The 26,266-nt window shown below is 42.4% G+C and overlaps 2 protein-coding genes across 4 annotated transcripts; one reads left to right on the top strand and one right to left on the bottom strand.

The window, feature by feature from the left end:
- Nucleotides 1-489: 489 nt before the first annotated feature.
- Nucleotides 490-5,490, top strand: ccdc61 (coiled-coil domain containing 61). Of its 3 annotated transcripts, none has more exons than XM_087808197.1 (11): nucleotides 490-1,235; nucleotides 1,302-1,384; nucleotides 1,789-1,949; nucleotides 3,311-3,463; nucleotides 3,535-3,819; nucleotides 3,877-4,037; nucleotides 4,099-4,174; nucleotides 4,228-4,410; nucleotides 5,061-5,094; nucleotides 5,177-5,243; nucleotides 5,301-5,490. In XM_087808197.1, the coding sequence occupies exons 1-11, from the start codon at nucleotides 1,070-1,072 to the stop codon at nucleotides 5,390-5,392; spliced, it is 1,461 nt and encodes a 486-aa protein (XP_087664323.1). In that variant the 5' UTR covers nucleotides 490-1,069; the 3' UTR covers nucleotides 5,393-5,490. The 3 variants fall into 3 exon arrangements, with proteins under 3 accessions (XP_087664323.1, XP_087664322.1, XP_087664324.1); XM_087808196.1 differs by having other exon boundaries at nucleotides 492-1,235; nucleotides 3,874-4,037; XM_087808198.1 differs by lacking the exons at nucleotides 5,061-5,094; nucleotides 5,177-5,243; nucleotides 5,301-5,490 and adding an exon at nucleotides 4,543-4,556 and having other exon boundaries at nucleotides 493-1,235; nucleotides 3,874-4,037; nucleotides 4,228-4,453.
- Nucleotides 5,390-24,437, bottom strand: LOC148065709 (chromatin remodeler ATRX-like). The gene is made up of 35 exons (XM_087808195.1): nucleotides 24,307-24,437; nucleotides 23,812-23,912; nucleotides 23,697-23,737; nucleotides 23,514-23,542; nucleotides 23,298-23,416; nucleotides 21,674-21,787; nucleotides 21,417-21,526; nucleotides 21,268-21,335; nucleotides 19,536-21,196; nucleotides 19,185-19,248; nucleotides 15,538-15,671; nucleotides 15,274-15,438; nucleotides 15,075-15,207; nucleotides 12,922-13,009; nucleotides 12,676-12,861; nucleotides 12,472-12,616; nucleotides 12,298-12,407; nucleotides 12,079-12,222; nucleotides 11,148-11,322; nucleotides 10,951-11,088; nucleotides 10,268-10,443; nucleotides 10,088-10,205; nucleotides 9,600-9,730; nucleotides 9,471-9,538; nucleotides 9,159-9,205; nucleotides 8,973-9,102; nucleotides 8,834-8,913; nucleotides 8,669-8,774; nucleotides 8,435-8,612; nucleotides 7,746-7,937; nucleotides 7,545-7,688; nucleotides 6,005-6,076; nucleotides 5,857-5,952; nucleotides 5,662-5,790; nucleotides 5,390-5,593 (listed from the first exon to the last, which is right to left on the bottom strand). The coding sequence occupies exons 1-35, from the start codon at nucleotides 24,324-24,326 to the stop codon at nucleotides 5,516-5,518; spliced, it is 5,490 nt and encodes a 1,829-aa protein (XP_087664321.1). The 5' UTR covers nucleotides 24,327-24,437; the 3' UTR covers nucleotides 5,390-5,515.
- Between the last annotated feature and the right edge of the window lie 1,829 nt (nucleotides 24,438-26,266).

The raw sequence follows: 26,266 nt of genomic DNA on the forward strand, positions 1-26,266 counted from the left end.
TATGTGTAGTATTCTCCAGTACTTGACTCTGGTGTTGTGATAGTGTAGTAACAAGTATATATGTGTAGTATTGTCCAGTACTTGACTCTGGTGTTGTGATAGTGTAGTAACAAGTATATATGTGTAGTATTGTCCAGTACTTGACTCTGGTGTTAAGATAGTGTAGTAACAAGTATATATGTATAGTATTGTCCAGTACTTGACTCTGGTGTTGTGATAGTGTAGTAACAAGTATATATGTGTAGTATTGTCCAGTACTTGACTCTGGTGTTGTGATAGTGTAGTAACAAGTATATATGTGTAGTATTGTCCAGTACTTGACTCTGGTGTTGTGATAGTGTTGTAACAAGTATATATGTGTAGTATTGTCCAGTACTTGACTCTGGTGTTGTGATAGTGTAGTAACAAGTATATATGTGTAGTATTGTGGAGTACCTGACTCTGGTGTTGTGATAGTGTAGTAACAAGTATATACAGTATGTGTAGTATTGTGGAGTACTTGACTCTGGTGTTGTCATATTGTAGTAACAAGTATATATGTGTAGTATTGTCCAGTACTTGACTCTGGTGTTGTGATAGTGTAGTAACAAGTATATATGTGTAGTATTGTCCAGTACTTGACTCTGGTGCTGCAGAATTTACAGACCACTTTAAAAGCTGCTGGACTCACTGTATCCTCTCGTCCTCAGTCATCATTCTTTCTTCAGCTGTTGAGAACATAACGACTGCTGCCATCTAGAGGCTGGAAGTTTGATTGCAACACAAAAACTAACACTGTTAATTGAAAGTAGAGAAACATTATTTTATTTAAAAAAACAACTTTATTTAAAAATAAACCACAAACTCCAAGAACTTCTACATGTTTGTCGTCCAGATCATGAATATTATTTACTGTAGTTTATTTGTATTAATACATTTTATATTTCATTTAACCTCATTGTATTCTTTAGTTAAATTTACTTTTCTTGATTGTTCTTAAAACTCTGGCAATAAAGGTTTTTGAAAACATTTGAATCCTGGATGTTTATACATTTTCATGTAAACATTAAAGTGAAGTGTCATCACCGTGATGTCATCACCAGGCGCCGTCATGGAGCTCAGCGCGGCGTCGGAGGAGCTGGTGTTCCGGGGGTCAGAGTTCACGGTGAGGATGGAGGTGGACCAGGGTCTGCTGCTGGTCCAGATCTCGGACGCGGCGACGGCCGACCAGTGGCGAGGAGAGTTCGACGCGGCGTGTGAGTACGACCCCCCCCACCCCTCTCGACCTCTGACCCCCGGCTGACCTTCGCTCTGACCTGCAGACATCGAGGATTTGAGCCGTAAAACCGGGAACTTCAAGCAGTTCCCGATCTTCTGCAGCATGTTGGAGTCGGCCGTCAGGAAGGTGAGGGAGAGAGGGAGGAAATCAGAGTTCAGTGTCTAGACTCACGTTTAGGCATTAAAAACTGTTTTTTATCTTTTAAAATATGACGTTTCATTTCTTTCTTTCAAGGTTTTAAAAATATATAATATATACTTTGAATAGTTGCATACATTTATAATTGTTTTACACTATATTATATATGTATTATATATTATTTAAATATTTCTCTCTGACTTGATTCAAAGTTTAATTCTGTGTTTTTTTGTTTTAAAATATTTGTTTTCTTTTGTCATATTTAATACTTGATCTTAAAACACATCATTATTTTTCATTTGATTTACGACAAAACTTTAAGTATATAATTATACTTTTCATTCAAAGTATTTAAAAGTAACATGTTTTACTGATGTGTTTATTTAATGCAGACGAGCGACTCGGTGACCCTTGACCTGTTGACCTACGCTGACCTGGAGCTGCTGCGGAACAGGAAGGCGGGAGTGGTGGGTCGGCCCCGTGGACCCCCCCAGTCCTCGGCTCTCACGGCCAAAAGATACTTGATCCTGATCTACACGGTGGAGTTTGACAGGTTTGATTCAAAACTATCATCACGTTCATGTTTTCATCAAAACTATCATCACTTTTAAACTATCATCGCGTTTAACGTGTTTTCATCAAAACTATCATCACTTTTAAACTATCATCACGTTCATGTTTTCATCAAAACTATCATCACTTTTAAACTATCATCACGTTCATGTTTTCATCAAAACTTTCATCACGTTCAACGTGTTTTCATCAAAACTATCATCACTTTTAAACTATCATCACGTTCATGTTTTCATCAAAACTATCATCCTATCATCACGTTCAACGTTTTTTCATCAAAACGATCCTCACTTTTAAACTATCATCACGTTCAACGTGTTTTCATCAAAACTATCATCACTTTTAAACTATCATCACGTTCAACGTGTTTTCATCAAAACTATCATCACTTTTAAACTATCATCACGTTCATGTTTTCATCAAAACTTTCATCACGTTCAACGTGTTTTCATCAAAACTATCATCACTTTTAAACTATCATCACGTTCAACGTGTTTTCATCAAAACTATCATCACTTTTAAACTATCATCACGTTCATGTTTTCATCAAAACTATCATCACTTTTAAACTATCATCACGTTCAACGTGTTTTCATCAAAACTATCATCACTTTTAAACTATCATCACGTTTAACGTGTTTTCATCAAAACTATCATCACTTTTAAACTATCATCACGTTCATGTTTTCATCAAAACTATCATCACTTTTAAACTATCATCACGTTCAACGTGTTTTCATCAAAACTATCATCACTTTTAAACTATCATCACGTTCATGTTTTCATCAAAACTTTCATCACGTTCAACGTGTTTTCATCAAAACTATCATCACTTTTAAACTATCATCACGTTCAACGTGTTTTCATCAAAACTATCATCACTTTTAAACTATCATCACAACTATCATCACTTTTAAACTATCATCACGTTCATGTTTTCATCAAAACTTTCATCACTTTTAAACTATCATCACGTTTAACGTGTTTTCATCAAAACTATCATCACTTTTAAACTATCATCACGTTCATGTTTTCATCAAAACTATCATCACTTTTAAACTATCATCACGTTCATGTTTTCATCAAAACTATCATCACTTTTAAACTATCATCACGTTCGACGTGTTTCACTGAACTTTGAATTTTTCTCTCATTTTTAGACATTTATTTGTCATTTTTACCAAATTTTTTAAGTGAAAATTTAGTTTTTTTTCACGTTGATTTCCTCGAACACGAACTTTTAAATTTCTCAAATTAATTTAATTGAAAACATTATTTTTTGTTGATTTCAAACTCGTATTGTTGGTCAAATGTTCGCGTGTGAGTCTGGTTCTGGTCCAGGATCCACTACCCTCTGCCGCTGCCATACGTGGGTAAACCGGACCCGGCGGCGCTGCAGAAGGAGATCCGGGGCCTGAGGGAGCAGCTGGCGTCGCTCACGACTCGAGGCTTCAACAAATCTGCAGAAGCCGAGATCCACCGGCTGAGGGCGGAGTGAGTGGCTGTCACTCAAGAGCTGTCACTCAAGAGCGCAGTGGTCAGTGGTCACGTGTGCGTCTCCTCAGGCTGGCTCAGGTCAAGCAGGAGAAGGACCAGCTGGCCAAGGTCGTGGAGCGTCTGCAGTCCAGCAAGGCGGCGGCAGGAAGCGACGACTGGAGGAGCCGCGAGCTGGTCCGGTCTCTGGAGGAGCAGCTGGTCCAGGAGCGGGTCAAGGGTCAGAGGTCGGCGGGGAAACGGTGCCAGGAGCAGCGGCTCCTCACGGAGCAGCTGGAGGAGCTGAAGGAGTCGGAGGCGTCGCTGAGGGTCCGGGTCAAGAGTCTGACCAACGAGCTGGCGCTGCTCAGGAGAGGGTGAGTCGCTCTTCACCTCTCACCTCTGACCCCCCTGACCCTCGACCTCTGCAGCAGGGCGACCCCGGCCCGAGAGAGGGAGGTCTACCGCTCGCTGTCCAGGGACAGGGCGGCGTACGACACCAGCAGGGGGCGCTCGTGCTCCAGGGACAGGGCGGAGAACAGGAGGGCCGACTCGTCCGGACCTCGCTCCTGCAGACCCTCGCCCTCGCCCACAGGTAGGTGCCAGCAGGTGGCGCTGGAGATCCCGTGACCCCGTGACCTCATGATCCCCTGCAGGGTCTCACGGACGCTTCGACCCGACGTCCTTCGTGCTGGACCGGCAGCGGCGCCAGAGGGAGGCGGAGCTAAAGAAGTGAGTCCCTCCTGAGAGGCTCTGGTCTTAACTTAACTCAAGTCTTCACTCAGGCTCAGGAAGGTTCGCAGGGACATGCTGTCGTCGCCCGTCCTCACAGAGAGGGGGCGCTCTCGCTCCAGGGACGCGTTTCCTCAGACGACCAGCAGGGGGCGGAGTTTGTCCATCGAGCGACGAGGAAGCAGGAATTCTTCTGGGAGTTCAGTCGTGGACGACGTGAGCCGAGCCGTGCTCAGGTGTGTGTGTGTGTGTGTGTTTGTGTGCGTGTTCTAATGATGAGTGTGTTGTGTGTGTTTTGATGATGTGTGTTTATGTGATGATAGTATGTTCTAATGATGAGTGTGTGATGTGTGTTTGTGTGATGATAGTGTGTTCTAATGATGAGTGTGTTGTGTGTGTTTTGATGATATGTGTGTTTGTGTGATGACTGTGTGTTCTAATGATGAGTGTGTTGTGTGTGTTTTGATGATATGTGTGTTTGTGTGATGACTGTGTGTTCTAATGATGAGTGTGTTGTGTGTGTTTTGATGATATGTGTGTTTGTGTGATGACAGTGTGTTCTAATGATGAGTGTGTTGTGTGTGTTTTGATGATATGTGTGTTTGTTTGATGACAGTGTGTTCTAATGATGAGTGTGTTGTGTGTGTTTTGATGATATGTGTGTTTGTGTGATGACTGTGTGTTCTAATGATGAGTGTGTTGTGTGTGTTTTGATGATATGTGTGTTTGTTTGATGACAGTGTGTTCTAATGATGAGTGTGTTGTGTGTGTTTTGATGATATGTGTGTTTGTGTGATGATAGTGTGTCCGTGTGTGTGTTGTGAGTTTGTTCTAATGATGTGTGTGTTTGTGTAATGACCGTGTGTGTGTGTGTGTGTGTTGACAGAGGACGTCAGTCGACCTTCAACGGGGCGAGTCTGGTGAGTCATCTTCATCTTCATCTTCATCTTCTCAGCCGACGTCGATCTGGTCCGAGTGTCTGACGGATCGTTTCCCTCTCAGTCCAGATCCGGTCACATGACCAGGAACCCGGTGAGCAGCACGCCGACTCAGCGCCTGAGGGTCAAAGGTGAATAACGAGCGCGTGTGTGTGTGTGGTCACGTGACTGACGTGTGTGTGTCACAGACGCGTGCGTGGACAACAGCGAGTTGTCGGAGATCGACGCGCGACTCCAGGCCCTGCAGGACTACATGAGGGACCTGGACACCGGACGCTGACCTTCATCATGACCTTTATTCTTCTGACCCCCAAGTGTTGCCAAGTGACTCCAGTGTTTTTATGGTTTGTCGTGTCATTAAATGATGTGTAACTGTTATTGTGCGTCGTTCGTGAGAACCTGCTCAGGCCTGGAAGGACGTGGACGGCAACAGTCCGAGGGTCCTGCGCTTGCCGAGGAGGGTCTGGATCTGGAGCGTGAGCTGCGGAGGGCGGTTGTGTTGTGTTACTTGTTGTGTTACATATCGTCGTTGTGTAGTCGTGGACTCACCGACTGCTGTGTGGTCAGGACGTCCCTGAACTGAGCCTTCCTTCGCTCCTGCTCGAGCTCGTCCGACGTCTTCCACGCCTTGGCCTTGACCTCGCGCTCCTCCGCCCTCAGCGTGGGGTACTGCTGGTGCTGAGGAGAGACGTGCAGGTGAGCGGGTCAGTGTGACCCGCGGGTCAGCGGTTCGGCGTCTCTCACCAGGATCTGCATGTAGTCGTGCAGCTTGAAGCTCTGCATCTTCTGCAGCGAGGCGAAGGCGTCGGCCACGTTGCTGCGGCTCTTGTTGAGCAGCGTCTGCAGAGAAGCTGGTGTCAGGCGAGGAAGTTTATCGTCTCAAGAGTTTTACCATCAACTCGTCGTTGCTCATGGACTCCAGGCTGGGCTGGTTGAGGCTCAGCGGCGCCACCTGTCTGTTGGCCTGAGACGAGAACACAAGTTGATGAGCTTTGACTTGGATACGTTTAAATATCGCAATATTTTCATCTGCTGTGTTTTTCACACCAACAATCAGTATTTCACTGATTTATAAAAGTATTTTTTGGATTTTAAATAATAGTTATTTTATGGTTTATATTTCAATAAAGTGAGTATAAAACAAAATAGTTTGTTTTTAGTATTTATAATTCATTTAAAACAATGTAAATATTCACAATGTTTATTTTTGTGTTGCAAATAAACTTCCTGCCTCTAGATGGCAGCAGTTGTTACATCCTCCATAGCTAAAGGAAGAACGATGACTGAGGATGAGAGGATACAGTGAGTCCAGCAGCTTTTAAAGCTGATGTTTGGACATATTTTGGTTTGAAAACAAATGAAAGTAGTTACGACTTCGTCAAGATTCATGTGGTCTGTAAATACTACAACATCAGAGTCAAGTACTGGACAATACTACACATATATACTTGTTACTACACTATCACAACACCAGAGTCAAGTACTGGACAATACTACACATATATACTTGTTACTACACTATCACAACACCAGAGTCAAGTACTGGACAATACTACACATATATACTTGTTACTACACTATCACAACACCAGAGTCAAGTACTGGACAATACTACACATATATACTTGTTACTACACTATCACAACACCAGAGTCAAGTACTGGACAATACTACACATATATACTTGTTACTACACTATCACAACACCAGAGTCAAGTACTGGACAATACTACACATATATACTTGTTACTACACTATCACAACACCAGAGTCAAGTACTGGACAATACTACACATATATACTTGTTACTACACTATCACAACACCAGAGTCAAGTACTGGACAATACTACACATATATACTTGTTACTACACTATCACAACACCAGAGTCAAGTACTGGACAATACTACACATATATACTTGTTACTGCACTATCACAACACCAGAGTCAAGTACTGGACAATACTACACATATATACTTGTTACTACACTATCACAACACCAGAGTCAAGTACTGGACAATACTACACATATATACTTGTTACTACACTATCACAACACCAGAGTCAAGTACTGGACAATACTACACATATATACTTGTTACTACACTATCACAACACCAGAGTCAAGTACTGGACAATACTACACATATATACTTGTTACTACACTATCACAACACCAGAGTCAAGTACTGGACAATACTACACATATATACTTGTTACTACACTATCACAACACCAGAGTCAAGTACTGGACAATACTACACATATATACTTGTTACTACACTATCACAACACCAGAGTCAAGTACTGAACAATACTACACATATATACTTGTTACTACACTATCACACACTACCACACTCTTGACAGAGTAAGCTCTGAGGGACACCCTGGACAGGAGGCCGGTGGACAGACAAGTGTTCTCCTCACCTCGGCCTCGTACTCGGCCCAGGCCGCCCTGCGCTCCGACTCCGTCAGCTCCTCGTCCTGCTTGTGGTCCAGCAGGGACTCGTGCTCGTGGCAGCTGACGATCTGGTCGCTGCACGTGTCCATCAGGATCTTCAGCAGCTCGTCCTGCACAACACACGTCGCGTTAGAACAGGGACCGGTCGCCAGTCTTGGGAGTCCGACCTTGGGCAGGATCAGACTTCTCCTCTTCTTGGTCTTGGGGCTGGGGTCGTCCAGCAGGTCGGGCTTGAAGGTGTAGAGCTCGGTGAGCTCGGTGAGCGTGAAGTGTCTCTCGATCTGCTGCTGGTCCACGACCCGGAAGGACAGAGACTGTTTGGTGACCTGCCGGTCGTAGATCTTCTCCTCCATGGTGCCCTGAGGACACGTGGAGGAACGTGAGCCGTTGTAGTCTAATCTGGTTTTTATTTTGTTTTCTATTTCAATCATTTCAATATTGAAAAGTTGTTTTTTTACATTTAAATAATTGATTTAAAATGTTTTATTTAAACATAGTTTAATATTAAATACAATTCAATATTAATAAATTCAATATTTAACATGTTAAAATAAAATCACCAGACAAAACTAACAGAGCTCAGAGCTACTGATCAAACTTTCAACTAATCATGTGACGCACAGAAGATCACATGACGACGTAGAAGCAAGTGATCCAGTAGCTCTGAGCTCTGTTAGTTTTGTCTGGTGACTATTGTACCAAAAATGTATTTTAAAAGGCTAAGAATTAAAAATGATTATATCTCAATATATATTTAAATAAAGAAAATATTGAGTTCAAATCTTTAAAGATAAATCGCTGAACAAGTTGAAACAGGAGAGACGATCCTCGTGTTCTGACGAACAGGTGAGCTCACCTGAGCCAGGAAGCGATACACGAACACAGGCTTCAACTGGCCGAAGCGATACACGCGGTAGATGCTCTGCATGTCGTACGACGGGTTCCAGGAGGCGTCGAAGACGATGACCCGGTTGGCCGACACCAGGTTGATGCCCAGAGACCCGGCTCTGGTGGAGATGAGGAAGAGTCTCCCTCTGAGGGGTCAAAGGTCAGCGTGGGGGGGGGGGGGGGTGGCGGTCAGAGTCGGTACCGTGTGTTGGACGGCGTGTTGAAGTGGTCGGCCCACTTCTTCCTCAGAGCGGCGGTCACGGTTCCGTCCAGACGATAGTAGTCCAGGTTCTTGATCCAGCTTCCGTCTGGACACAAACACGCAGTTACCGTCTGCGCCGCCAGGGGGAGCCAGACGAGTCACTACCTGAGGTCGGGTCCTGGTCCGACGCTCGCAGGAACTCCTCGATGAGGTCCAGGGAGGTCAGCGACTGGCTGAAGACCAGGCTGTAGGAGGAACATCTGGGGTGAGACTCCGGCCTCAAACGGACGTTCAGCTCACCTACACTTTGTCGTTGATGTCTTGCGCCATCTTGAGGATCTTGAAGAGAAGAACCATCTTCCCGGAATGTTCCAGGACTGCGGCGTCCTGACCCGTCATCAGATCTCTGAACCAGTCTTTGTCTGGCTTGGACTCTGAGGAGCATCTGAGTCAAACATCTGCACTGATGGAGCCTGAAGTAAGAACTCACCTGCAGCGCCCCCTGCTGCTCCGTCACTGAAGACGCCCGCCGTGCTGCTACACAGTCAAGTCAGTGTTTGTGAGTTTCTCACTAACGTGTGTGTGTTTGTGTGCGAGTGTGTGTGTGTGTGTGTGTGATCAAGTCATTGTGTGTTTCCTCCTATGATTGCAGATGAGTTGAAATGATGCTTTATGTTGACATTATTGTTAGAAATATGTGTGTAGATGCGAGTGTGTGTGTGTATGTGTGTAGATGTGTGCGTGTGTGTTTGTGTGTGTGTTAGTGTACGGTGTGTGTGCGCGTGTGTGTGTGTGTTCTTACCTCCCGGCTGGACTCTTGTGGGACGTCAGAAAAGCCGCGATGTTGCCCTGACTCTTCCTCGGCTGGTCCTGTGGATGGAAACCAGGATGATTAATGGATCCCAGATCATCGGCGCCGGACCCGTCGGACCTTCTTCTGCTTCTTGAGGAAGTCCAGCTCCAGACACCAGGGGTGAGCCAGGACTCGACTCAGCACCTGGAAGTCCTTGAACAGGTTCGCACCGGTCCTGGTCCTCAAGAAGGGATCCTGAGGATCAGCCTCTGAAGGAGCAAACACACCTGCGGGTTCACACCTGGACGCTTCTTCAAGCCTATGTAAATATGTTGGTATAACTGTGACACCAGACTATACCAACAGAGCACCGAGCTACTGGATCATGTGATTCTGTGGTAATCGTCGGTGCAGTTTGATCGAGTAGCTCGGTGCTCTGTTGGTTATGTCTGGTCACTCTATTATAGCAGCATTTATAAATTGAATTTAAAAGACTGAATAAACACATTTTGAATTAAGACATTTTCAAATCATTGATATATATATAAAAATTAAACCCTTTAGCTGAAGTGTTCAATTCAACCACTAGGAGGCGGAGCTAAACTTGACTGAAAGGAGCTTCTTACCGACCAGGTAGTCCAGGTAGTAGCGGTAGAGTCGGCGCTGAAGGGCCGAGATCCTCACGGCCACCACGTACTCGTGTTTGGGGGGTAAGAACTGGCTCAGCTCGGAGTAGTCCTTCCTCTGCGGGACATGAAAGGAGTCAAGCTCTGGTGCGCGACCCCGCGACCGGACGCGACGCTCACCTGCACGCAGCCGCTCAACATGGAGTGCAGCACGTGCGCTCTCTTCTTCATGACGCGCACGTCTCTGGCCGTGGAGTCGGCGCACTGGCCGTTCTGGATGGGGTTGATGAAGCGGTTCCGGAACTCCTTGAGCGAACCCAGCAGGTTCCTCTTGATGAAGTTCACCATGCAGTGATCTGAGCCGAGAGAGTTTCAATCTGTTATCGAACCGTCGGGTCTGGAATCATCGACTCCAATCAAATCTATATTTAATGGAAATCGTTTGACTTTTTCTGTTTGATAAAAGGTTTTTTTATTTGTAGTCTTTTAAATTCAATATATAAATGTTGGTGTAATAAGAGTCTCCAGACCAAACCAACAGAGCTCAGAGATACTGGATCAAACTTCCAGCCAATCATGCGACACACAGACGATCATCAGAGCGAAGCATGATGGGTAAACAGTTGGATCAAGGTCTTTAATACCAACATTTTTATACTGAATTACGGATAAAAACTTTTCTTGAAGTTAGAAAAATCAAAAGTATATGTGAAGAGAAAAAATCATTACTTTTGAAAATATTAAGATCATTTTTTAATCCGATTATTATCATTTTTTTAGCTCTTTCAATACAACTATTGCTATCAATGATACACAAAAATAACTTGATGCTTTAAACAAGTTCAAGGTCTGCTGATACTCACACTCCACCAGGTTGTTCTGCAGAGGCGTCCCCGTCAGCACGATTCTCCGCTGCGTCTTGATGGCGTTCAGGGCTTTGGAGACGCCGGAGGTCTCGTTGCGCAGGATGTGCCCTTCGTCACACACCACAAAATCGGGACCTAAAGGAGCAGACGGTGATCAGGCTGTCGCTGACACGACTGGAACACACGGGCAGCACCTGGATTGACGAGGAGGCTGTGGAGCAACTTCTTCTGCTCGCTGTTCTGCTTCTTCTGCATGGTCAGGTTCCGATACATCTCGTAGCCGGTGATCAACACGCCGCCGCCGCGCTGCCACAGACGCAGCGATTGAAGGCGCTCAGGTAACGACTTCGCCGTCGCGAGTTCGTACACCTGCCGGAGAGAATCAACTGTTCATCAGAAACTACCTTATCTACTCGATGACTGGAGGCCTTTATTTTGATGTTTAAAAGTGTTTTTATATTTGTCTCACAGATGTCTAGATTATTACTGACAGTTGTTGACTGTAATTTCAAATTCTTACAATAAGAACTTTTAAATGACTCAATTAGTAAATTAAGATTCTTTTGTTTAATCTGTGACTTGTTTAACAAATTTCCAATACAATAAAAACAATTTCTCCACATGTTTTACTTCATTTTCCTGCTGTTGAATGTAATGTCCAGGTGTGACTGAGTGTGTTTCGATCTCACACTATGGTTTAAGATTAAAATCCAGATAAACAAACTGGCGTCCTGTCCAGGGTGTCCCCTGCCTCTCGCCCTATGACTCTGGGATAGGCTCCAGTCTCCCTGCGACTCCGACCCCGGGATAAAGCGGTTGTCAATGAATGAATGAATGAATGAAGGATCATGATTGTGAATGTGTGTTGTCGCCACGAGAATTAATCTGTAAATGAATAATTTTTTAGATAAATGTAATAAATAATGTGTTAAAATATTTAACATGTTGCCTTTTAAGACTTTTTAACCATCAGCGAGAACCCTGTCCTATCTTCATCTCGCTCCCCCTCAGTGAACTCATCACTGTGGCTGTGTGTGTTCAGCAGTTTTGTCAACATGGTTAAAACATGTGTGTTCACACGTTCAACTCACTTGAAATGACTAGATTTTGAAAAGAGTCTCTTACCTTCACTTTATCGACTCCCAGGTTCTTCTGCCACTTCCTGAACTCGTTGACCCAGTTCAGGGCGGTGTTGAGCGGACACACGATCAGGCCCGTTTGGAACTTCAGTTTCATGGACAGCAGCACGGTGTTGAGGAAGGTCACCACCTTCAGAGGACCACCAAGAAACCCATGAGTCGCACGTCAAGCCTTGCATGAGGCTGTGAGAAGAACCGGGCTCACCTGAAGACTCTTCCCCAGACCCATGCAGTGAGCCACGATACACCCTGATCCCGGGGAGGTGTTGGACTTCTGCACCGACTCGCAGCAGCTGTCCCAGATGAACTGCACTCCTGGTGGCAAAGGTTCAGAGCAGCTGTGACGCCCGTCGTGATCGTGCCGCAGTTCAAAACTCACCGTCCACCTGGTGAGGCTTCAACAGGGTCACCAGGTTCCTGTGCACCTGGATCAGAGGTTCCTTGGTCACCGGGTCCTGGTCCAGCACCAGCTTCGTCGTGATGGAACAAGCCACTAGAGAGAGCTCGTCGTCGATGATCTGGGACTGCAGGACGGAACAATGAATGGTTCTGCTCTCTCATCTGGACCAGGGTCCATCTTCACCTCTCTGCGGTCCTCGATCTCCTTCTCTCGCTGCGACAGGCGCTGGACTCTCTCCTCCTCCTCCCTCAACGCCTCCTGGGTCTCGGCGCGAAGACTATCGTGGTCTATGATCCTGCGGATCTTTTTCCGTTTGTTGGGAGTGACTACGGCGTCTGCGCTCATGGCCTCCGGCTTCTCAGACTCGCCCTGCGGCCAAACATACTGTGAGCTCCAGAAGCTCCTGGTCGCTCAGGTCCAGGATCTCACCTCCTCAGAGCTGGTGTCTGACAGCAGGATGAAGGAGTCCAGTAACTTCTTCACAACGGTTTCTCCCTTCGACTCAACAACGTCGGGACTGGAAAAGATTGAATTATTGATCTACAAGACTTCAGGTCTTGATTACGACAACATTTGATTTGATTTTTTTTGTATTCATATTATTCCAGTCTTTAAATCATGTGCATCATATTTCTATTTAAAATATCTTTAATTATATTTTGTAAAGGTCACCGGACCATGATACTAGATCCAGGGTCTTCTACACCTTGTCTTGTTCCCGTCTGTCTTCTCTCTATCCCCCTGTTCTACACTTTTCTCTCTAATCTAACCTTTTTTCCTCTCATTCTCCCTCCCAGCCGGTCAGAGCAGAGAATCCACACACAGTCTGGTTCTGCTCGAGGTTTCTGCCTGTTAAAAGGACGTTTTTCCTCGCCACTGTGTCTCACTTTCATTTTCTTTCTAATCACAGTATTTTAAGCTGTAAAGTGTCTTCAGAGAATTCTGTTGTGATTTGAATTGTCAAATCACCCCCAAAGGCTCGTTTGTAAGTCAAACCCATAGTTCTAATGTCATCAAGTCAAGTGGGACACAATCGTGAAGTGGAACGAAATTTATTGGATAATTTAAACTTTTTTAACAAATAAAAAACTGAAAAGTGGGGCGTGCAATATTATTCGGCCCCTTTACTTTCAGTGCAGCAAACTCACTCCAGAAGTTCAGTGAGGATCTTTGAATGATCCAATGTTGTCCTAAATGACTGATGATGATCAATAGAAGGCACCTGTGTGTAATCAAGTCTCCGTATAAATGCACCTGCTCTTTGATAGTCTCAGGGTTCTGTTTAAAGAGAGAACCATGAAGACAAAGGAACACACCAGGCAGGTCCGAGATACTGTTGTGGAGAAGTTTAAAGCCGGATTTGGATACAAAAAGATTTCCCAAGCTTTAAACATCTCAAGGAGCACTGTGCAAGCAATTCTATTGAAATGGAAGGAGTATCAGACCACTGCAAATCTACCAAGACCCGCCGTCCCTCCAAACTTTCATCTCAAACAAGGAGAAGACTGATCAGAGATGCAGCCAAGAGGCCCATGATCACTCTGGATGAACTGCAGATAACTACAGCTGAGGTGGGAGAGTCTGTCCATAGGACAACAATCAGTCGTGCACTGCACAAATCTGGCCTTTATGGAAGAGTGGCAAGAAGAAAGCCATTTCTCAAAGATATCCATAAAAAGTCTTGTTTAAAGTTTGCCACAAGCCACCTGGGAGACACACCAAACATCTGGAAGAAGGTGCTCTGGTCAGATGAAACCAAAATCGAACTTTTTGGCCACAATGCAAAACGATATGTTTGGCGTAAAAGCAACACAGCTCATCACCCTGAACACACCATCCCCACTGTCAAACATGGTGGTGGCGGCATCATGGTTTGGGCCTGCTTTTCTTCAGCAGGGACAGGGAAGATGGCTAAAATTGATGGGGCCAAATACAGGACCATTCTTGAAGAAAACCTGTTGGAGTCTGCAAAAGACCTGAGACTGGGACGGAGATTTATCTTCCAACAGGACAATGATCCAAAACATAAAGCCAAATCTACAATGGAATGGTTCACAAATAGACGTATCCAGGTGTTAGAATGGCCAAGTCAAAGTCCAGACCTGAATCCAATCGAGAATCTGTGGAAAGAGCTGAAGACTGCTCTTCACAAACGCTCTCCATCCAACCTCACTGAGCTCCAGCTGTTTTGCAAGGAAGAATGGGCAAGAATTCCAGTCTCTCGATGTGCAAAACTGATAGAGACATACCCCAAGAGACTTGCAGCTGTAACTGCAGCAAAAGGTGGCGCTACAAAGTATTAGCGCAAGGGGCCGAATAATATTGCACGCCCCACTTTTCAGTTTTTTATTTGTTAAAGTTTAAATTATCCAATAAATTTCGTTCCACTTCACGATTGTGTCCCACTTGTTGTTGATTCATGACAAAAAATTAAAATTGTATATCTTTGTTTGAAGCCTGAAATGTGGCGAAATGTTGAAAGGTTCAAGGGGGCCGAATACTTTCGCAAGGCACTGTAATCCTTGACAGAATCAAAAGTCAAGATTCATGTCAAGACAATTGGATAAAAGCACAGGTTGTACCTTTCTTTCTTCTCACAAGCCTCCTCCTCCTCAGAGCTGCTCAGCTCGACCATGTGGTCATCCTGCTCACTCTCTTCACTGCCTTCACCTCCATCATCACCATCCTCCTCCTCCTCCTCCTCCTCTCCTTCAGCTTCAAACACAGAATCACACATTAAACCATACATTACCGGCAGCGACTGCTCAGATGTGTCCTTACTGCTCAGCTCTTCTGTCCACAGCTTCTTCTTCTTCTTCTCATTACCGTCGGACTTATCATCCTTCTTCTCGTCGTCCAGAGAGAGTTTGTGTCCGAGCAGGTGATGATGTTTGACGTTGGCCTGAGAGCCTGTTTCGTCCTCAACTGAAGGCAAATCTTCTCCTGCTTTAAAGAGTCGCAGCTCTTACAACCTCCCTGAGGCAACAGGACTCTAATGCTACTCTAAAGGAAATACAAAATTCTTTGGTCAGAAGTGAGACTTACCATCCGTCCGAAGATCCTTTTTCACTTGTTTAACCTCTTTCTCTCCTTCGGATTCTGACTCCTCGTCTGAGGTCAAATCGTCGTCCGAGGAGATGTTGGCTTTGATTTGGGCCAAAAGCATTTTCTTAGCGATTCTTTCAAGAGCAGAAGAGAAGAAGAAGGTCCTCAGTAATTATGGACTTGAGCTCACAGACTAACATTTGAAGTGTGTCCAAGGTCAAATAAACGCTCCGGAGACAAACTGGTTGAAGAATACGGTTTATTACAAGAAACAAGTGATCACAGAAAGAAAAAAAAACATATTTTTGACGAAGACGAATTGGTCTCGCGATACTGGTGTCAAGATTCTTTTTGTTCATGATTGACAACAATCCTGGAGTGTGTTTCGTTCGTATAAATTAGTGTTCAAGAGCAAACGACCACGAGGACACGCGTAACAAAATAAAGACTATAAACGTGTCGGATGAATTGTTAAAAACACTTGGACATCTTTCTTTACATATAAAGAAGCTAGACTTGACACACAAAGTGAAACCACAGAAGATGGAACAATATTTAAAGCCTTGTTTTCTAATACACGACAAAACTATAACTAGTCGAAGATATTTTAAGTCGTTTTTTTTCTTCTGCAACTTTCCTATGTATCGACCACTGCATTGGACCATGAATCAGAAGGTGACGCAAACACACTTACAGAACATCTGACCAGTTTTCGGAAAGATTAATGGGGGGGTTTTTGCTTCCCCTAGTGGCTACTAAGCGTTATAGAATAATCATCTTAAAGCAATTTAGTACAATCATTTTGTAGCTCCTGTATTTGCGTCATGTAAGGAGACAAATGAAGATTTCATCATAAATCGGTGACTAAATAAATAAAACATCCCAGAGTCAAACAGGGCAGAGCGGGATGTTACAACAGTTGTGACTACAGTTATCTTGTCGCTACACCTTCATGGAGCAACACTGGAGTCGAGTTTCCCTTCTTCTACCGCGCAGCTACATACTAGCGTTGACTGACATTTGTTTAAAGATAGTTTGTTCCATGTGAAGCTTACGTATCTTAGTCGACCCTAATTGACACTTAGATCTTTCTGCATGTGTTGACGTCTGCAGCGGACACTTGTTATATTTCAGGAGGGGGGGGGGATCCATAAACATGTGCAAGGACATTTTGAAAGGTAAACAAATGGTTGTTTTTTCCATTTGGTTTGTATGTAAACATGTACACTGAACATCTATTTAGTCATATTAATTGTGCTTAAAAGTCCAATTTTGTTTGGCCTGCTGCGGGGGCTTCCGATCTCAAGGGTCCGAACACAAGCGACACAGAGTTTTCACTCTAGAGCTACTTGTAAAAAAGACAGTCCGAGAGTAACACCGGGCTCAGGTCCATCATCAGAGTCGCTGTCATCGTCCGTGAATGACAAAAACAAAAAAACAACGTCTACTATACATTTTCAACGACTAACTATGAAGACTGTGAACATCACATTCCTGCTGACCATTTACCAAAGTCATGAACTCGTGTCAGCACGTCAAGCGGGAACATTGAGTAAGAGCCTACAGAGTTCCGGATCTAACGGATTCTTGTCTAACTGGATCGCAATCACTGACGTGTTGTCAGAAAATCCGACCTGGAGAGAAAACAGTGAGAAACAAACAGGGGGGTCATTATTCAGCAGTTGTAAATCGGGTGGCTACGTACAATGTGATGGTTGTTGTTTCACGGCCCACTCTCAATTCTCAGATGTAACATTCGCGTCCAGAGCGGAAGGGCAATGACCCGATTGGGTTTTTATTCCGATTGTGTTCTCAGAAACCGTTAGGTGGCGTCAAACAAAACGAGAGTTTGGCGTTGAAGTACTTTTGAAAATGGTCAGCAGTAATGTGTACTCTGTGCATAGAAAGTGGGCTAAAACAGACAAGGATGGCTGAGATGTACGAGGATGGGATGACGGGCAAAACAAGGTCGAGTTGAAAAGGCTCTTTACAGCTACAGGACAAATCCAAGGCCATCATGAAGTCGTGGCTAATTATTGATTGTCCAATAGACTACATCTATTTTTTTAATTGACCCAAACTTCTAGACTCTTTCAACATGAACTCAAGGTTTATGGTCAGAAAGGGGAGCCGTCAAAAGCTCTGAGACCCAATGAGAAGATAAAAAACCTTTATCTTGGGCTCTAAAAAGCGTTGCTTCACAAGGCCTTGTTTGTACGTCACTACAAAGTGATCAGCCGTAACATTCTGGTCCAATAAAACCATTGTGGCGAGAAATGTATGCAATATAATTTTATTTGCAAAAGAAAATGCCATGTCAATCTTAAAGTCACATTTAGGCCAATAAGTTTTATATGAGAGAAGAATAACATTTATTAAGAGAGGAAACAGAAGAACAATGCTACAGCTTTGTCACCATGGAAACAAAATCAAGGCATCAAGCGGTTCATCAAAGTTTCTAAGAAGTTAACTTGTACTTTTAAATACACTTAAAGCAACACCAACGTATGTATTTTTAGATATTGAAAAACTCTACTCTAGAATCAGGCCTTCTTTGGATTCATTGCACTAGACGGATAACAACTTTGGGGCGTTTAACTCAGCTTTCCAGCCAGAGTTCTTTACCTTCTGAAGAGTTACCTCATTAAATAATCAACTCTTAACTTATGGAGCATCAACTCCCTCTGCCATAAATAAGCTTTATATTTATTTCACAATGAGCAGCATCAAGAACTTCCTTACGGGACAATTCAATCTTTACGACCGGGACAATAAGCTGATAAATGTTCTCGTTCAAGTCATTCAAAAGTATTCTTGAACTAAATCATCAAGACAAAGTTGTTAATTTATAACCATTAAATTCTATGAAAGATAAAGTTAACAACAAAGACGATTAAAAAGTCCATCCCTGGGGACGGGAGGACTAAATGATATATATTTGATTAAATAGAGCTGTACAGATATTATCATTTATTAAACATTCTTAGTAATCAGGTGGTACAACAGCTTTTGCAGGAAATTATGAATAAGTTTGAATAATATTTCATGTTGTCCACCTGTTCATTGCACTGCTAACAAAATCTCTTATATACTTCACAAGTCGAAAGGTGAGGAGGTAACGTGACCAATCATTCTAGTATTGAATTAGAAATAAACGCAATACACTTGCAAGTCTCGTCCTCAGTTAAACGACTCTACACACGCACAGAAACATCCTCCACTTGTACTATAGTTAGTTTGCATATCCTTGTATTGGGTCAGCATGTTAACGTCCGACTTTCACAAACCAGAATAATGAAAAAAAGAAAGTGAAAATGATCAAATACAAAACAGTTGATACACATGTTCTAGAAAAGTCACCTCTGGACAACAACGATACAGTAACACAAGGCGAACAACTGTCATCAATCGTCACTGCAGACACTCAGTTGAGTTTGTGCCGAGCTGTAAGCTCTGGCGACAACTAGGATGTGTATTTAATCACAGTGGCTTTATTGCAGCTACGTCTTGGTCTGATCGATCGCAAGCGAGTGTTGATGACAGGACTGTTGCTGGATTGTTGACCGAGGTCACTGTTGGAAGTTGTGCTTTTTTTCCCACAAACTTTTTTTTTCACAAACTTTACTTTCAGTCTTTTAGAACCATACCTATTTTCAGGGTCGTCGTCATCTTCCTCCTCAGCCACCCAGGAAGGCCCGGAATGCTCCTCGTCTGATAGGGAAACAAATTGAGACAGTGACTGCGACAGTAGAAACGCACAAATGTAGCAAAAATAATTCATGCGTCACAAGGGATTTTTGGTTAACTGTAAAAAACAATGAGACCCTGACGATAGAAAGTGGCTTCATGTAACAAATTGAGGGATTTTCTCACAAACCATTGCTACTACACACAAGTTCATCTAGAGTAAAAAGATGTTAAAAGTTGCCAAACTTTTGTTAAGTTATAATGTCTCCAACATAACAATCTGACTCTTTTGATCGACACTCCTCACTCACCAGATGAAGGTTGGAACGTCGTTACCACTGGCAAGCTCAGGTTTTCGGTGATGGGCATTATCCGCTGATCGTCTTCGTCACTTCCCGACTCCTCCGAATCATCCTCGCTTGACGAAGTCGACAGATAAATCACCTCCTGAGATGTGTTGGTGTTGGGCTTAGTGGGGGACTTCATCCCAGACATCCTGACCATTCCATCTTCCTTCTTGACAGACTTTGATTTCCCAATTGACCTAATGGGTTTCAGCTGCTGCACTTGCTTGAGAGAGTCTTGATCATCACTTGAAGACATGGAGTTTGCGCGGCTCACTTTGCTTCGGGAGTCAGACTCTGGCGATCGATCGAGCATTTTTCTTTTATGGCAAATCCTCTCTGGGGAGAGCGGGGTGTTCTTGGGCCAGAAGAGACGCTGCTTGGGAACTTTGGTCGACGCCTTGCTGTCCTCTTCGCTCTGTTGCTCGTCCGAGCTCTGCTCCAGGGGTCCACACTCCAGCAGGGCCGAGGGGACCTCGTCAGAGTCCGAGTCGTCTCTCGTTCTGCTCTGTTCGCCGGTGGTGTTGGCTGGAACGGAGACCGGGTCGGAGTCGCTGTCACTGTCGGCTCCTGACAACGCAGACTTGACGACGACATCACTTGCTCGACGCAAAGGAGTCGTTTTTAGACGGGGGGACCGTCTGTTTCCGTGCTCCTCTTCCGGGTGCAGAGATGAACCGGGGTTGTCGTTGCCCGCCTTAGTGTCGATCTTATCTTTGTCCTCCTGATCGGAAACATCATCCTGCTCCATCTTCAGATCCTTGAAGTCCGAAGCCATGTTGGGCTCAGCCACGGACTCGTCCTGCTCCACAGGTACAGGAGTGAGTTTAACGACCAGTTTTTTCTTAATGCCATCATCGGGCGTCATGTCCGGGCTCTGCAGACTCTGTGAATCCACTTTTTCCCTGTGACCAGGATCTTTAAAGTCTGACTCGTCATCCTCCAAGTGTTCAGCTGCCAATTTGTTCAAATCACTCAGACATCTATGATCCGCGACGTCCATCTCACCGTTATCGTCGGTGTTTTTCTCATCATCAAGAAACTTCTCCCAACAACCGGCTGCATGCACATCGCTGAATTCCTCCTTCAAGCCGTCCTCAAACGCAGAGAGTGACCTCTGCAGCCCTTTGACCACCGACACAAACGCCTTGAGGTAGAGCTGACGAACACCCGGAGCTTTCTTGTCTTTTGTCGTCGACTGGAGGAAGCTGACAAATGTCCTGTTCACGTTGTTTGTGGAATCTACTAAATGTTTGGCCTTCTTGGTGAGATTCTTGGGAACGTCAAGTGTGTTGTAGTTGAACACCACGTTACCGTCCATCCCAGAGTGATCCCACTTATGCAAAGGAATGTTTTCGGACAATTCTGGCAAAATTTCATAAAGGCCAGACTTCCCTGTATCTACTCTGCCCTTCTTGCGGTGCCACAGACTCTCCATGTTCTCTAGAACCTTGTCACAAGCCATCACCAGACCAAAGAGGGGTTCGGGACTACAGATGTAGCAGTACCACTTGCTTTCCAAGATCCCAGACAGCTCCTTCCTCCCAAGATTTCTCAGAATACATTTCTTGCAAAAGGCATTGCTGCAGTAGTCGCAACAGATTAAGTTACCGCCTTCAGCACACCACCTGCACACAAGCATGAGGTCCATCAATTCAAAGGCAAACTTAAGAACATGTTTCAGCTCAAACAATCCTACCTGCACTGCTCATCCATTCCATCGCCGTCCTTACTGATGTCATCACTTAAATAATATTTGTAGCAGGACTGGTGAAAACAGAAAAGTACAATTATGAGATGTGGCGTTCACAAAAAAAAAAGAGTGCAACACAAGCCTTCAAGATTTACCTTGCAAATAAGGACCTTTAGAACTGGATGTCTGTAGAAAGAGTCTCTTTGGTAATGGTTCACTTGACGACCGCAGGCTGTGCAGCTGACGATCTCCATGTGCTCGCCTCCTACCAGACAACACGTGTCGTTATGAAGGTGAAGTCACAGAGGATAAGCAGCATTTTATTTTATACACACATACAGGTGTGCAATATTGGGAAAATATATAACTAAGAAAAGTGTTGTCAGAATCTAGGATACACATTTTTACAAACCTCCACGTTTTCTTGGAAAATCACTCCGCATACCGGGTTTCCGACTGCGGAACTCTGGTCCCCTGAAATCATCTCTTCCATTGTCAACAGGTTCTGGTTGAACCACTGCTGTGCCTGTGAAAACAATGCATGGAATAAATGAATGAATGCTTTAAATCAATACGAGTCCGAATTAGGTAGGAAGGTAGGTAGAAATGTAGAAACTCAGGAGGTCTCCTTCGGGAATTTTTTTTTTTCCAATTATCCACAGCAAATTCAGCAATTTTTCATAAAAAATAAATCTAAATAATATAAGAACAAGAACAAAGAGAAATAAAGAGAAAGAACAAGACGATAAAATCTAAGTCTAAAGATAAAGAACACAGATCAAAGAAAAACAAAAAAGACAAAGGTTACAAAGACTAACATGGAACAGAACATCCAGATACTTTCACTCCACTCCTGCCCCCGAACTCAAAATTGTACAATTTAATAGCCCGAGAAATGAATGAGTCCCTGAGTCTATTAGTGTTGCATCATGGGAAGGAGCATTCGTGCTTCATCTGCTTCTCTGCTCACTGATGACAGTGTTGAGAGGATGATGTCATCATCATGATGGACAGTAGTTTGTTCAATGATCTCCTCTCAGCAACTGTCACCAGTGAGTCCAGCTTCAACCACAGAGCTTCTGATCAACCGGTCCAACCTGTTGACCTCCTCTTGGACATATTCCCAACACACCACAGCATAGAACATGACACTGGCCACCACAGACTGGTAGAACATGCAGAGGAGCTTCTTGCAGATGTTAAATGATCGAAGCCTCCTCAGAAAGTACAGTCTACTCTGAACTTTCTTATATACATGGTCTGTATTGCAGGACCAGTCGCAGGATTAAAATGGGTGACTGATCATGAGTTCTACTAACATGAATATTGTCAAAGCTACCAGTCTTTGACACAGTTTACCTTTTGAAACATTTTACTTGAACAAATTATTGAGTTTGTTTTTGACTCTCCTCTGTTTAATTTTGCAAAATCTAGTATTTGTAAAATTGTGTTAAAGCTATACTACTATATTTAGAACTTATATTCAGCAAAATGGATACAAAAATAAAATGTTATCCCTCCTTAGAAAATGAAAGGATTTTCACAACATTCAGACTTTAACCACAAAGTATTTTTTTTATTTGTGCATGTATCCAAGATGTCCATATAACCTCCTAGTTGTGTGAAAATGCTGTACACTACTTTTTTCTTTTTTTATAAAAAAAAATAGTTGTATGTATTGGCTATTGGAAAAAAAAACAATTTCCCGAAGGTGACCTCCTGAGGGATCAATAAAGTTTTACCTTACCTTACCTTAAAATAAACTACATAGAAACATCACTTTTACCACCAGATCTTTCAAGTTTCCATCAAACTTATCTCAGGGTTTGTTTGTTTGGATTTAAAACCCAAGAAATAAATGAATAACATTTGTCAAGGACTTGAAAAAGTACACATAATTCATATTGTAAATAATATATACTAGTAAATATGTATATATACTTATAAACAAAACATTTGTTTCTGATAAAAATGGCACATCTTTAAGGAAACATCAAGGTTTTCTTTTTAATAGGATCAAACACTTGAGATTCTACCTTTGGGGACGTTGGTAAAGTCCAAGAGTCCATTGGCACTACATGGAAAAACCTCTTCACTGTCACTCGAGTCCCCAGACTCATCCAGCCCGGAATGTTTTATGACGAGTAAAGGTTTCCTGTGAAGCCATCAAGACAGATCAAAAAGATTCAAATATTAGCACTACATTTGAACAGGTATTGCAGACTTTTAATGAAGTAAAATAATGAACTTACCTTCGGGAGATTTTTCCATCCACACCCACCTGTCAATCAAAGGAAAATATGTCAAACCTGATTGTCTACAAATGTACAAACCTTTTCCAGAGGACACGTTTAGTACTTTTCAACATGTTAAACACGAGGAAGTACGAAAAGAAGTTCACACCACTTTTTTTTAACTGTATTACTTTCTCTCACCTCAGCCATGTTGTCTATGGAATCCCCTCTGCTGTTGAGATCTATGAAGAGAGCAGTCGTCAGCAACATCACCGCTCACTAGTTTTCCTTTGAATTGAACTTAAATGTTGTTTACCTTGGGCATTGAACAATGGTTCATTCTCGTCACCAGGTGAAGAGTGAGCCAGGTACTCGTGCAGTTTGTTTACCAACACATTCAGTTTGCTGGACGATGTGCTAAAAGTGAAAGTGAAACAAAAAAAACGTATTAATGGTTTATAGACAAATGCATCACTGTCCCAGTGGCTACTGTGACGACAAACGACAAATAAAGACACTTTCAGGTCGTGAAAATGATTGTTAGCAGGAGCAGAACTGTCTACAAATACGAAACACACATCGACTAGAGGCAACACCAGAACATACATCTATTGTATTATAGTAATCTGAGTAAAAATGTTTTGTTAAATCACTGTCAACGTACATCTATAGTAAAAACTAACTTTTATCACTGTTATCGTTAGCTATTTGACAGATAGCATTAGCAGCTAAGCTAATGTGGAGCTAGCCTAGCAAGTGGTAATATACGCTAGAAAATAACTGAAAATTTCTTTTTTAAACTTGTTTTTACCTTAAGGTCGCCACAGACATGTCGCCGAGGTGTAGTTACGAGGCGTTTTTACTCATATTTACAACAATAATAGGTTTTTCTCTCGCAGCAGCCTCGCGCTAAAACGAACAAACAGCGAGTTTCATCTTCTTCTGTGGTTCACAACAGTTTACTGGCGCACTAGCGCCCCCTGCGTGCAGGACTGCAACCTACGGGTTATTATATAAAGTTATTGATTTAAATAAAGAAAAATCATCTTTACATCATTTACATTTGAGGTCATTCATTAAAATTACAGTTTCAGGTTTGAAACGGAAACACAAAAACATGATCAAAAGTCAAACACGACCACAGAAATGTTTATCTAGTGATTTAATTTCTACATATATTGAATTAGTTTGGAATGACAAACAAATAATCCGCCTTGTATTAATGATCAATTAGACTTTATTTTTTTGCGCAACAATGACCACAAAACTGTGTTGATTTACACTTTCCATGGATGTCTTAATTATTTGAAAAATATTCAGGGAGATCATTGATATTCAGGTAATATTAACTTAAATCTATATTTATTTCATTTTCATTTAAATAAAAATGTTTTTTTTTGTCTAAATGATACAAAGGAAAAACAGTTTTTGTGAATACAATAATATGATTTATATACAATATAAACACATCAAATTGTCAAACATTGATATGAACTTTCTTTTCAAACTTGATTGTCTATAAAAACGAATGTATTTTGTCTTATTTTAAACCAGGTTTTGCCAACAATCTGCTCCACCTTAAAGTAAAACAAAGGTAAACGGTTCTTACTCATAAAGTGATTTCTCTGCTTTACACCCAGTCACACACACACACACACACACTCACTGGTGGCAGGAGGCTGTGACGCAGTAATGAGGGTGAAGTGTCTCAACGACACAATTGTCTTCAGTCCCGCCCGAGCTACTCTCTTGGTATCTGTTCACTAAGAGTGAATTATAAAATCCCGCCTTCTCTTCCTTCCTCATTCTCACAAAACAACTTTACCTTTAACTTCCTGTCAAACGAGATCATCACTATTTCTTCACCATATAATCAAATCAATTATTATTTCAGGACATTTTCTCTGTGGACACTTATTTATGTCACATTAAATGTTTTAATTTTAATTTAAAATAATAATTATTTAAGATATTGTATGACTTTATTGATCCCTGGAGGATAAATTCTGTTGTCGCAACAATAACACAACCATTTAAATAAACATCCTTGAATACAAAACAATCAAATATATACATACATACAGTCAATACAAACAAAACATATAAACTACAAACAAACAATTTCAAAGTTGCCCAAAAATGTATTATTATTTGATTAAATGATTTTCACTTTACCAACTAAATATAATTTACATTTAAGGTCATTATTTTAAATGGTTTGTAGTTTCAGGATTGAAATGGAAACACAAAAACATTGACAACTTCATTCTCTAAAAACACACTTTCATTTACGATAAATTAAAATGTTTAATCTTTTGTATATTTATTAATACCCTGACAATACTGACGATAACCACAGTATCTATCACAATAAACTGTGAAGTTTATCATCAATTTGAAGTAAGTAAGTAATTTTTATTTATAGAGCACTTTTCCAGACCATGGTCACAAAGCACTTAAACAATAAAAACAATATTCAATAAAGTATATACTTTAGAGTTCAAGATAAAACTGATAACACAACAGGAGTTCCAGAAAATCAAGGAAAAAGCTCATCAATTCACCAATTTGATGAAAATAAAGACAAATTATTTTTTTCACTTGATCAACTTAATATTCTTTACATTTCCATCCATTCATTCAGTTTCAGGCTTGATCACACAAACATTGATGACTTAATGGTATTTAAAACAGTTTATTTTATGATCAATTATAATCGTTTAAACCCATGTTGACTATTTTATCCTCGTGAATAACTCAACAACTCACCA

The sequence above is a fragment of the Callionymus lyra genome, chromosome 14 (genome assembly GCF_982586985.1).
Source record: "Callionymus lyra chromosome 14, fCalLyr1.hap1.1, whole genome shotgun sequence".
Lineage (NCBI taxonomy): Eukaryota > Metazoa > Chordata > Actinopteri > Syngnathiformes > Callionymidae > Callionymus > Callionymus lyra.